General features: G+C 43.3%; 1 protein-coding gene across 2 annotated transcripts in view; it reads left to right on the forward strand.

Moving 5' to 3' along the window:
• lars2 (leucyl-tRNA synthetase 2, mitochondrial) overlaps nucleotides 1–12,798 on the forward strand; it is a 30,468-nt gene that overhangs the window by 15,047 nt on the left and 2,623 nt on the right. For both annotated transcript variants that reach the window (XR_003463531.1, XM_027286508.1), the window contains exons 8-20: nucleotides 519–626; nucleotides 1,845–2,004; nucleotides 2,313–2,417; nucleotides 2,780–2,895; nucleotides 2,971–3,254; nucleotides 6,229–6,327; nucleotides 8,273–8,410; nucleotides 8,498–8,601; nucleotides 9,219–9,398; nucleotides 9,574–9,743; nucleotides 10,743–10,820; nucleotides 10,904–11,015; nucleotides 12,010–12,137. Coding sequence is in view for 1 of the 2 variants with exons in the window: in XM_027286508.1 (XP_027142309.1) it covers nucleotides 519–626; nucleotides 1,845–2,004; nucleotides 2,313–2,417; nucleotides 2,780–2,895; nucleotides 2,971–3,254; nucleotides 6,229–6,327; nucleotides 8,273–8,410; nucleotides 8,498–8,601; nucleotides 9,219–9,398; nucleotides 9,574–9,743; nucleotides 10,743–10,820; nucleotides 10,904–11,015; nucleotides 12,010–12,137 (1,782 nt within the window). In the remaining variant the exon portion in view is untranslated. The remainder of the gene's footprint in view (nucleotides 1–518; nucleotides 627–1,844; nucleotides 2,005–2,312; nucleotides 2,418–2,779; nucleotides 2,896–2,970; nucleotides 3,255–6,228; nucleotides 6,328–8,272; nucleotides 8,411–8,497; nucleotides 8,602–9,218; nucleotides 9,399–9,573; nucleotides 9,744–10,742; nucleotides 10,821–10,903; nucleotides 11,016–12,009; nucleotides 12,138–12,798) is intronic.

Here is a 12,798-nt window from a genome sequence, read left to right on the forward strand (position 1 = left end):
GGGGGTGGGGAGCGGGGGGGGGGTTGTAGGTAATAGATTGTGACAGACTGAAAAGGAAATGGAGAGTTATAACACCAGTGGCCTCAGCCCAGCTGTGGCTTTTTGGCCTGAGCCTCGTTGATATGCATAGCTTCTTTTAATCATGCAGAATAACTGTTGTCGCATGTGTGAAGCAGCACGTGTTTGGGGGACAGAGTGTGTGCTTTATAGGCAATTGCTTTGTGATATCAAGGAAAGTAGGGCGAGTGGAGGTCAGGATTTTTGAAAATCCCTCTTTGTCTGCATAATGTGACCTGGTCGGCTTTGCTGCTTTGTCAAAATAAATTGGCTAGGCTTTGAAAGAGGCCACACTGAGTTGGAGTCAGTTGCATTATTCTCCAGTACTGTGGACTTCCATATACTTATAAGGAACTGGTTGCCCCTTTTATAAAAAAAATATCTATTCTATTCCACAGAGCTCTTTTCAAACTTGTACAAAGTAGTAAACTTGTGTCTTTGTTTCTGTCTCCCTCCTTCAGCCTCTCTTGGACGCCTTGGCAGATCTTCCAGAGTGGTACGGTGTCAAAGCAATGCAGGCAAACTGGATTGGAGACTGCACCGGCTGCTACTTTGATTTCAAACTCAAGGTGAATTTCAGCTCCCTTTCCCCTGCTTGCTTTTTATTCATTCATCATTCCTGCTTTCTTCTAATCTTTCAACCTTTTTCCACCAAGTGTTTCCTCGTTGCAACCCCCAGCCTCTGTTTTTCATCTCCCTTTCCCCGAGCATTGATTGCTTTCTTTATTTTGGATTCCTGTGTTTATTTATATATTTCAATTAAAAATCATGTACCAAAACATAAAAATCTTCACTTTGTTGTTCGCATTCAGCGGGTGCATCCATCTGCAAGTGGTAATTTACCCAAACAGATGATGTCACAGATTAGCTTCTATTGAGGTTTCTTTGAGCCGTATTTACAGTTCTTCACACGTCTGCCATTTGAAAGTGAGAGGTTGCAAAAAGCCAGCTGAGAGCCCGATGAACACCCTTATTAAAGTTCTCTTGTTACTCAAGTCAGTCGCTTAATTTAAAAAATCTTCACATGTCCCGAGCAAAGAGTGTGTGAGTGCTTTTGTGGTTTTTGGGTTGTTTTTTTTTTTACGTGGGTGTGTCTCTTTCGTTTATAGCAGAATGCATAATTAAAGTTAAAACCAGGGGTCGGTTAGTTCATTGGATGGCTGCTTGTCTTATATTACATCATTATACACTGTCACAGGAACTCTTTGCTGAATTATCTCCCCAGGGGTCTGAAGATATGTTTGAGTGTGTCATCTATAAATAATTACAGGATTAAAGACACTGTAGCCTTATTATGCATCAAAGAGTGACATACAGCACAGGTTGAATGCATCTCAGTCCAACTGACACTATATTAGTTTGTTTATTTCTTATTTATGCTAGTACTTAGACACATTTTTGCATTGAGCTAAATTCTAACCTCAGCATGCCAACATGCTCACAGTGATGATGGTGATGATGATTATGTTTAGTGTAATATTTACAATAGTTGGTTAGCACTAAACACAACATAAAACTTGCACTTAGCAATCCATCCAAAATTCACTCAAAACCCGAAACTGTCAACAGACTGCATGTCCAAGTGTCCCTGAGCAAGATACTGAACCCAAAATTGTCTATCTCTTAAAACGCCTTAACGTGCACAGTTGACATCATATTTTAAAATAAATCACTTTGTGTGGCAGTCCGACGAGCCAGCAGGTCCTCCTCATTAACTCGGCCTCAGTGTGGCTGTTGACACATGCACGCTGAGAGGTTCCCACAAGCTTTCTTCTCTCATCTCCCAGGTGAACGGAGAGGAGACGGGGGAGACCCTGTCAGCCTACAGCTCGTCCCCAGAGATGGTGTTCGGCGCTGCTTACTTGGCTATCCTGCCGTCCCACAGACTGCTGCATGGTAGTAGCTCAGTCCGCTCTGTCCTGGAGAAAGCCTATCAACCTGGCAGAGGTGAGCTGTCTCTGTCAAGGTTCATGATATGGAGGAAGATCATCATATGTGTGTTTTTGCCTCTTTAACAAAAGTGCAATCTAGTGAAAAATCAATCATCATTTGACATTATAGATTTGTACTGTATTTGTCTACATAGTATGCATGCATGTGGAATGTCAGAGTATGGATATAGTCGCTGCAGTGAGTATTTGTTAATTGGGATTCACCTGAGGTGTTCTGTGTCTCAGCGGTAAATGATTGTTGATAATGAGCTACCAGGGGAGACAGCACTGCCTCTTTCACACCCCCTGCCCTCTGCTCTTTAGACTCCCTAACCGAGGTCACTGCTCACAACCTGTTCACCGGCCACGAGGTTCCCCTGGTCATCTCACACAAGGAGGCGTTTGACGGCTATCTCGATACCGTGATTGGTGAGTCATTAGTATATATGCGTGTGGGTGTGTGTTTCAAAATCAGTGAGAAATTGTAGCTGGTTAGTGTTTGCATCTGGGAGCTGATACTATAGATGAAAAAACAGAAACACTCTTCAGATTTAGAAGATCTGATGCAAAAGCCAGTGGACCCTTTACTGTGTAAACTAGTGGGTGTTTGTCTCACAGAGAGCTCGAGGTGGAACCCAAGGGACTGTTAACAAGTCACATCATAACACACTTAACATCACCACAGGGGGACTTTTTTTCTCTCTCTCAAGAGATCAGTTATGTGTGTTATGTGTATGTCTTTGTAAGTTCATGTTTTCTTTTTTGTTGCGTGTCCATACTGCACCTGACAGGTATCCCAGACTGCAGTGAGGAGGATCTGTCTGTGTCCAAAGCTCTAAACCTGAGGTGGACCACTGTGCTGAAAGGCGGTGAAGATGAGACACAAACTCTGATTAACTCTGATGAGGTTCGCACTGTTAATTATGACCACAATGCTGTTAAAATGTGAAGTACTCGTGACCCAATTTTTGTCTTTATGTAGTTCTCAGGCCTCACCAGAGAAGAGGCATTTCACTCCATTACCCAGAAGGCCAGAGAGCAGAAGGTTGGTGGCCACCTTACCAGCTCCAAGCTCAGGGACTGGTTGATATCAAGACAGCGGTACTGGGGCACACCCATCCCTGTGGTGCACTGTGGGTCTTGTGGTCCAGTTGCTGTCCCTGAGGAGGAGTTACCAGTCACATTACCTAAACTGCCGTCTCTCACAGGAAAGGGTGCGTCGCCGCTGGAGGCTGCTCATGACTGGGTTAGCTGCAAATGTCCCAGGTGAGAACACTGAGACATGTTACTTGGATTTATTTTTATGTTTTATTAATCTCACACAAACTGATAGATGTATATGCTTAATCTATATGGCCCTCTGTCGTGTTAAACATAACATCCAGAGGAACAGCTACAGGGATAGTCTTTACGGTTAAAGATGCTATATTTGACTTTTGTCTTTTTTTGCAACTATAAATTATATCTCTCATGGGACTCTGCATGAGCAGCCCACATTGTCTCTTAAAGGGACCATCCAGTGAGCAACTTTCATAGGAATGTATGAGAAGCCGTCTTTGAACAAAGTGTTGCCAAATCCACCAAAGAGACAATCTTAAAGATTAGTATTAAAAGCAGCAATGTTCTCCCCAATAACATTCCCCCACTCACCGGGCCTGAAATCCTCCTCTTCATGGTGGTCCAAAACACCAGCTAACATTAGCTAACAGCAGTTACTTGCCTGTCCATCAGGAAACTCTGTAAATCACAGAGAGTTGCGGTGGAGCAGTCGAAGGACATTGGAGGAAAAACATTTTCTCCATAATTTTTTTTTTTGCCTGAATCAGTCAAGTATTTGAAGTTTTGTCCAGGTAGGTGTGGGAATCCTTTCAATAATTAAGCATGAAGTCCTTGTTCAGTTCTTAGACCCCGTTTGTGAGTCACCACCACCCCATTCAGCTCTGTCGATGTCGATGACGAGTTATTTGGGAAATGATCCTGTCCATTATGGTGTTTGTTGAGTGAGAATCGAATTATGAACAAACAGTCTCCATTTGCGGCCTCTCCTCTGCACATCCTGTGTTTCCTCAGGAGATCAGCACCGACAAAATGAGCCCGCTGTCATGCGGGCTGAGAGGACTTGACAGCTTTACAAGAACACTGAGAGCACTGAGAGCGAGCTGTGAATTGTGTGATTAATACTTTGGTTCTGACGGGCTTATGTAATGAGTGGCATCTGTGACAAGAGCAGCATGAGATGATGATAGAGGTTACATAAGCCAGCTGTGCCTCCAGAGACGCACACAACTACTGTACACGCATGCACGTGCATGCACTTTTCGAACATGGGCGTAATTACATGCCACACTCACACTCGCCAGCGAGGAGTGATCTCGGTGAATGTTTGAAAACGTTTGAGCATGCAGAAAGCCTTCTCAGCCAGCGTCTCCAGGGTCCCTCGCTGACATGGGAATTCCTCTCTGAATAAGACTAATCACCGTCATGGCACCATGTTGATTAAAACAATGGCCCACTCAGTCGCAGATGGCACAAGTCATCAGATTGTGTTCACTCACTTCCTCAAAGCTACTATAATTCCTCCCATCAGCGGTGACTGATGGCTATAAACGCCAAGACGCCATTATCTCCTCTCTTCCCATCTCCTCTCCGTTGTTAAGTGTCTGTGGAAATTTGTTCTCTTCACTCGTCGACCATGTCCAATTAAAGTTTGAGGGGAACACGGGCGAGAGAAGGGGTGACGAGAGAAGGTTTTATTTGTCCTTCAGGAAGCCGTTTTCTGTGTGCTCATCTCGTCCTCACACCGAACCTTCGTAGCGCTGTAAATTGGTCTGCCAACTGAACCCTGCCTCAGCTTAGCCTGGCTAGGAAGGAGGTGTGTGTTGTTCCATGAATTCACAGGTAAAGAGAGGGACCACCTAGTTAGCACAGCACGCACACATCTGCAGGCAGTCACGCAGACACACACACACACGCAGCAGATGGACGGCTATTTTCCATGAGAAGAGAGCCTTCATGGAGTGGGCAGCTGCCTCTCTTGCCTCATCTGTTTGAGAGCCTTTTGGCTCTTTCTGGCTCATCCTGCAAACACACACTCTTCACTTCACACGCTCGTGCATACAGGTTGCTTCAGATTTAGTTTTGTTGTTGAGCACCTTTGATGGCTTAGAGAAGGGACCACTTCCAGAGAGAATACATCTGTGCATTGTCTCATCTGGTCCTCAGTAGTCTGACTGTACCAGCTGTGTGTCAAACGACCACAATCTGGCCTCTGATTGGCCAGTCTGGTGTGTTTGTACTAATTGTCTTTCCTAATATTATGAAGTTTCTATTTTTGGATTGTTTTGTGATGGAAGGCGCTTCTTTATACTGCTGGATTTTCATCATTTGAAATAACACCTGGCTTCCAAATATTACACCTTGCCACACTTGCTACACCTTATTCTTGTTGCTAGGCAACCTTCAGCTCTTACCTCATCATTACAGCCTTATTATAGACTGGTATGGTAGGTGGTTGAGGGGTTTTGCCTCTGGGTGTGTGTGTGTGTGTGTGTGTGTGAGAGAGAGAGAGTGTGTGAGAGTGTGTGTGAGTGTGTGTGTGTGTGTGTGTGAGAGAGTGTGAGATTAAAAAATCTGACTCAAAGAGAGGGTTAGACTAAACAGAGACATCCCATAAGGTCCAGGAAATGATACGTGCTCTGTTGCACATAGTAAAAGCTCAAAGCTGTGCTTCTGTTTATCTTTCTGGGACACTGATTTTAACTCTATTGAGACTCATTATAAAGTAAAAGGCAGACGCTTTCGCTCTTCCACTAAGTGCTTTAAATCAAATCTAAACAAAAAAAACGCCGCCGTCCCCTCGTGTCTTTGCGGATGTCCTCTCCTCCACTGTGAAAGTGATGTTGGCAGATTCGCATCACGTATCCAAGTGCTGTTTGGCATGGATAGAAAGGTGATCATGTGTTGGCCCTGCTGGTTTGTTCCCTGTTAGCACAGCCTGTTAGTCAGGGCAGAGGAACAGAGGTCTGGTGCCAGTCTGGCTTCAGCTGTGCTTCTCTACAGGGACATGACCCCCACAGCCAGATGGAGCCAGCTTTGCACTCACACTCACACACAGATCACATAATGTGCCATTTCACTAAGCATACAAACAAGGATCATTTATTTAATCGCTTTTCTAATTTGTCAGCCTAATATTGATTTTTGTGCTGCTTTTGCCAACTCTCTTTGTCTCTTCTGTCAGATGCAAGGGCCCAGCGAGAAGGGAGACTGACACCATGGACACATTTGTGGACTCAGCCTGGTATTACTTTAGATACACAGACCCTCGTAACCCAAACAGGTATGAACATCGTCCTCCCGAGACTTCAGTGAGGCTGACTCTATTTATTTTTCCCTCTTGCATCTTTTTTTCTCACACTGTGACAGATTTTTAGCACAAAGTGCACAGGTCTTATTTACACTCTGTTTGTTCAAATGAAAATGAAGAGAAAGCTGCACAAGTGTCTCCAGCAGTGGGCGGATAAGCATATCTGCCTGTTTTTAGATATTTAAAAAAATTCTCTGTGTAATCTGCAGTGTAAATAGAAACTTCTCTCTCCTGCCTCACACACACACACACTTTGTTCTATATGTGCTATTTGAAAGTTATACTCAAACACATAATTACTCTGACTGTAAGATCACCCACTCTTGCCCACATACTCGTTTTATGCGTATACTGTCCATGCACACACACACTCTCTCTCACACACATACACACACCTTCATACACTCTCACACTGGCCTAGAAGTTGCATTCACTGCCAATAGAGATTATGGAGCCATGGCTGTCACCTGCTGGGATGATGGCGATACCCTGAGCTTAACAAAAGAGATTAATTTCCCAGTGCCCTGACCTAGCTGTAAAGCTGCTTTAAAAAGGGAGGGGAGCTTCTCTCCCCCTCACTTTTCTTAACGGGACAGATTATGGCACAACAGAAAAAGCAATTACACTATTTGTGCATTTCAGTTAGCCTGCTGAGCCTCATGCGCACCAGGGGTAACGATGAAAATAGGAAACAGGGCATGTTGAAAACAGCAAGTAAGGGGAAGGAAATAGGAAGAGGGTGTTATATGGAAGTGTGTGTGGTTATGTATTTGAGTTCTCTGGCCTGATGCCAGAAAACAGGCTAAATTATTTCCAGCCTTGTGAGTTCATAACTTTTTTTCCCCCCCCTGGTTCAATTACCCGGAGACACCATCAGCCAGAGAGGTGTGGAGGAGAGTAATGACTGGTGTGAAAGGTGACACGCAGAGATAGCAGACTGCCCTAAAAAGCATCATTAGGTGGAATCCCTGCCTCTGCTGACCATCATGCCAGGCCACCACACAACCACATGCAGCTCTCCTGTTGAAATCTGAAAGAAACAGCCCGGGCTCAGTTAATCTTAGATTGACTTTTCTCCACGAATACTCAACTGTTAACATGAGAAGCTGAGTTTAGAGTTTTAGAGTCATCGGAGCTCAATTTGAAACACATATTGCTTCAGTATTTTTTACTGGTGAGTGAATCCAGTGAGATAGAGGAGGCTTAAATCACTGGATCCTTGTGTATCAGATTTGGCCTGCCCCCTAGAGGATGTGTGTGTGCATATTTATAAAGTACATAAAAACAAATGCTATGTGACAAATTGTTTTGTACGAAGTGTATACAGACAACAGTCTGCTTTGCTACAATAGACTTTATATATATATATATAGCACCTTTCAAAACAAAGTTACAAAGAGTTTTACATGGCAAAATCCATATTAATTATATCCAGATAAACTCCAGATAATGAAATGAATGCGCCATAAAAAATGAATTACTGAACTGGAGTAGATTAATAAAAGGCTTGAACTCTAACAGCATATAGTGAGCCCTAAACTAAGTCACAGTGGCTGTTACAGTTGCTGTTGTAAACATGTCTAAACAGGAAGTCATGCTTGTCATATTTAGTTGGAGTAGTTGGCATAAGCACCGGAAGCTTCCATGGATAAATAAAAAATAAAAAGAGTAAACAACACCTACATAAATCATCAGCAGAAAGTCTGAGGATGGAAAAAAGATGTCACAGTACTTGACACTAAGTTTAACTTTTGATCTCTTGGAAATGCATCAACCAATAAGACTGCAAAAACGACTACTCAGAATAATTAAAGATCTTCAAATATCTTGTATGCTCCCACACTGAGACTTAATTTCTTAACAAATCTCTTAATATCACTCTAGATGCATAAATTGACATTCTTACTCTTCCTTGGAGGCCTTTTGAGCGCGACCTAGTGGATCACTGGCTGCCGGTGGACGTGTACATTGGAGGGAAGGAGCACGCTGTCATGCACTTGTACTACGCTCGCTTCCTCTGTCACTTCTGCAGGGACCAGGGTCTTGTTACCCACAGGTACAGAGCACAGTGCTTTGTATGCTTTTTGTTGTGCATGAACACGTCTGAATGTTAATTATAACCCTCTTTCTTTATGTGTGTCAGGGAGCCTTTTTGGAAGCTGCTGGTCCAGGGTCTGATCAAGGGCCAGACCTTCAAACTGGCAGACAGCGGCCAGTACCTAAAAAGAGAAGAAATAGACTTCACAGGTACACTCTACCTGAATCTGCAGGGTGCTTGTCAGTGTGACACATCTGTAACAAATTGGAGTGGGCTTCCTTGTGTGTGGCTCTGCCAGATAAAACTGCACACAAATAAGTCATGACGGCATTTCCTTTCTTCCTATTTACTGTAGTATGTACTGACATCAGTATCCAACCTCATCCCTTTTATGCTGCAAATAGCAGTCCCTCTCTGTGTTGTGCTATATAGCTCTTCCCATTTGAATGACAAGTTAACCAGCTACTCTTGACAAAATTCAAATCGCAAGATATCTTTTGAACAGACCTAAGAGGTCTATCACAATTGGCTTCAGGCCCAAGGATTTTCAGCTTCTCTCTATTGCTTGGTAACCGAATAAACAGGAGACACTGGTGGCTTACAGAGAGAGCGAAGCCTTTTGATGCTGGTGTCACAGACTCAGATTGACTAGGCTTTATATATTTTTCTTTTTCGCCATTACTAATTATGATTGAACAGGAGAGCCAATAATAGGAAGCAATGTTAATAAAAACATAGTGAGATTACTGATTACTGAGATGACTGAAAGAGACTTTCACTTTGTCCAGTTATCAATGACCTCTGACTACTAACATGCCTCTTCTAGGTAAAGAGCCGGTGGCATATGGTGGTGGTCCTATTGAGGTGACGTGGGAGAAGATGAGCAAGTCTAAACACAATGGTCTGGACCCCCAAGAGGTGGTCCAGCAGTATGGTGTGGACACCGTTCGACTCTACATCCTTTATGCCGCACCACCTGAACAGGACATCCTCTGGAATGTGAAGAGTGAGCCATGACACCTTAATTTATTATTTAGCATTATAAATTCATGATGATGCCAGAGCATGTTTGTTTTTTGAGCTCCATTTGTATACAGTGAAAAGCTGTTTCTCACACAGTATGTCAAAATATCCTTTTCTTCTGCGTCTTCTTTTCTTCCCATGTTTGTCTACCACCCCAGCGGACGCCCTCCCTGGGGTTCTGCGATGGCAGTCTCGCCTCTGGCAGCTAGTGACCAAGCTGAGGGGGGCTCGGGAATTAGGAGATGTCCCCAACCCCTCCCTGCTGAAAAAGAAAGAGCTGGGCGAGACCAAGAAGATCTGGGACAACAAGAACTACGCCATTCAGGAGGTAGTGAGTCCATAGCCTCAGGTTGGCTGTGGTCTTGAATAAATGGCTGAAAATCTCTGATGATGACCTTGTTTAACAGTTAGATGTTGTAATAGTCATTACCAGGAGGGGTCAGTAATGTGTCCATATTAAAAACCCCAACTTTTTACAGCATGTTGGTGTTCATCTTCAAGATCTATTTCCTTTAGCCCTTTTTTTTACACTGCAATAAATTGTACTTTTGGAAAGCATGACAAGATGCCATTTCCAGGGTTCCCATGCATCCTTCAAAACTTGGAAAAAAAACTTGACCAATTGTTTTCAAGTATACGTTTAAAGCAGACTTCTACAGAGAGGAACATTTATAGCGTGAGTCGTGTCTGTCATATCAGCTTGATCATCACTGAAAAAGCCCTGGAAAGTGATCTCTAGAATAGATTGGCAACCCTGCTTTCCTCAGTTACAAGGCACTATATAATGTGTGGTTCAAGGTAATATGCACTACAATATATAGTCCTGGGTTCCAACCTGTCCATCCATCGTAACCTGAAACCCCAAGAGTAAAGAGTAAAAGAAAGAGGGGATGGAAATTGATTTTAAATCCAGTCTGTCTCCTTTCACACTTTATAAATAGCGTCCTTTGGCTGCCAGGTTTGATTCTCTCTCCACACCTCAGGGCCAGTGCTTTTAAAGGACCTCAGGCTGTTTGCCATAAGCCCCCAAAGCTGAGGCGGTCCTTTGATCCGTCCCTCAGAAAAGCCTCTGTGATCGACCTCCTTCTCCCTAGGGCCCTTCCCAAATCAGTTCTTCTTCCCAGAAGGCTAAGCAGGGGAATGTTGACGCACTGTGTGCCTTCAGCTGGTACACATAGTGATAACAAGAAGGAGGCTTCTCTTTTGCGCCTGACATTGTTTTCTAATAACTCTCCGGCGGCTGACTCAAAAATATTCCACGACACAGCAACAGTATAGATGCACCCACCATATTTATGACACCTGTTTTTTTTGTTGGTATTTTCAGGTGACCTCTCACTTCACAGAGGACTTCCTTTTAAATGCAGCCATTTCTCGCCTGATGGGACTTACCAATACACTGAGTGTGAGTGCGCCTCTCCTGTACCGTGAAATAAACATTTATTGTTAGCGTTTGGAAATCACATTTTTGTGTTTTTGTGTGTTCAGAGTGCAACAGCCAGGGTGGTCCAGCACAGCGTGGAGTTTGAGGAATCTCTGGCTGCATTGGTAATGATGACAGCTCCCATGGCCCCTCACCTGGCTTCTGAACTCTGGGCAGGTTGGTGACATGCATATCATTCACAAATAATGTATAATGCTTACAGAAAAATAAACAGTTCACCCATGATATGACAAGAGGTCGTGCATGTAATTAATGTACATTATTAATTTAGTTTTAAATTATTTTTTTGTGACACATGCATGTGAAGTTTGTGTTAGAATGAGGTTATTCCTAATGTCTGTAAGAGGAAGTCGCCTCAGATAAACTTAATGTCGACACCCATCTAATACCAGTACCAGTATGAAGTAATAAATGAGATTTTTTATTTTTTTATTTGTATTGCTGTTAACATTTCACCAGAAAATATACTCACTGTCCATCAAATGAAACTGAAAGCGATGCTGAGAGCTCTTAACCAAGTGTAGAAAACAAACAATACGAGGGAAGATCTAGCGTCACTTTTCCTGCCTCCCGTATGAACATTTGCCCCGACTCTGGCCTGGAGGACATCCCCTTATTGTCGATGACACACATACATCAGCATCCTGCACACAGCTGAGAGAAAAGAGGTTCCGGAAAAAACACATTATCCAGCTGATAGCTGCAGTCTGGAAAAACCTGACAGATGATCACTGTGAGGAAAAGGTGTGAGAGGCTGTATGTATTTTGTTTGTGTTCACATACAGTATGTAGTGTTTTTTTTTTGTTTTTTTAAACAGGACATACGAGTGTGGAACATATGACCTCTTTCTGCACTCTGCGTTTCACTCTCATGCGTTGTTTGTAATTCTCACACACGCTCAGGATAGAGGAAGTTCACATCCTTCCTTTGTGCCTCCAGTGGGATATACACTTTAGATCAGATTGGTCAGGGGGTGGTTGTGGTTTTTTTGACCCTTCATCAAGATACTTTTACTCTACAAAAAGGAAAACAAACTTGGTGAAAAAGTCAGCCCTGGCAATTTCCAAGGCTTGTTTTACTGAAATATAACCCATTACCGCAGGTCTTTTCAGTGCTGTGCTCCTGTGTTTCCTCCTGGGTCTCTCTCAGGTCTTTGCCAGGTGAAAAATCCCCTCAGCCCCCTCCTCCAGCAGGGAGGAGACGTCCTCCAACAGTCCTGGCCCACTGTGGACCCCGAGTACCTGGATGTCCCCGACTTTGTAGAGCTGTCTGTACTGGTACGATCTCACACACACACACATACAAACAATCTCATAGATGATCTTTTATTTTATTTTTTTATTGTGACTTTCAGACAGTCACAGTTCATGAAACTCTTTGAACAATAATGGATGAATCTAACAGAAAAAAAGCTTGTATTTTCCTTAAACATAAAGTTTGACTCTGCTCATCATTTATACATAACTGTATTAATAGATATATGCACACACATTGGCTCTTGCACATTGCAGCATTTCACTGAAATTCTCCACTCTTAAACCCAAACTCTTAGGTCCATCATTACATTCATAGTCTGTAATTTTCAAGAGAGGCTATGATTACCCTGTGTGTGTGTTTTTATGCATCTGCATGTCAAGTGGTATGCTTTATGCTAAATAGACAAGCGGGTCAATAATTAAAAGCCAGGAACAGAACACACAGTGTTATTCCTGACTCACTGTTACTCTCGCTCTCATTTCTTGCCTTTTTTCTGCCCATGAGCTCAATCACATGAATAGCGGAAGCCCTCACTTTGGCAAAGTATGTCATCATCAGGAATGAAAGTGTGTGTGTGTGTGTGTGTGTGTTTCATGTTTGTCTGTTTGTGTGTGTGTGTGTGTGTTTCATGTTTGTGTGTGTGTGTGTGCGTGTGTGTGTGTGTGTGCGTGTGTGTGTGTG

Source organism: Larimichthys crocea, chromosome XIII, assembly GCF_000972845.2.
Source record: "Larimichthys crocea isolate SSNF chromosome XIII, L_crocea_2.0, whole genome shotgun sequence".
In the NCBI taxonomy this organism is placed as follows: domain Eukaryota; kingdom Metazoa; phylum Chordata; class Actinopteri; family Sciaenidae; genus Larimichthys; species Larimichthys crocea.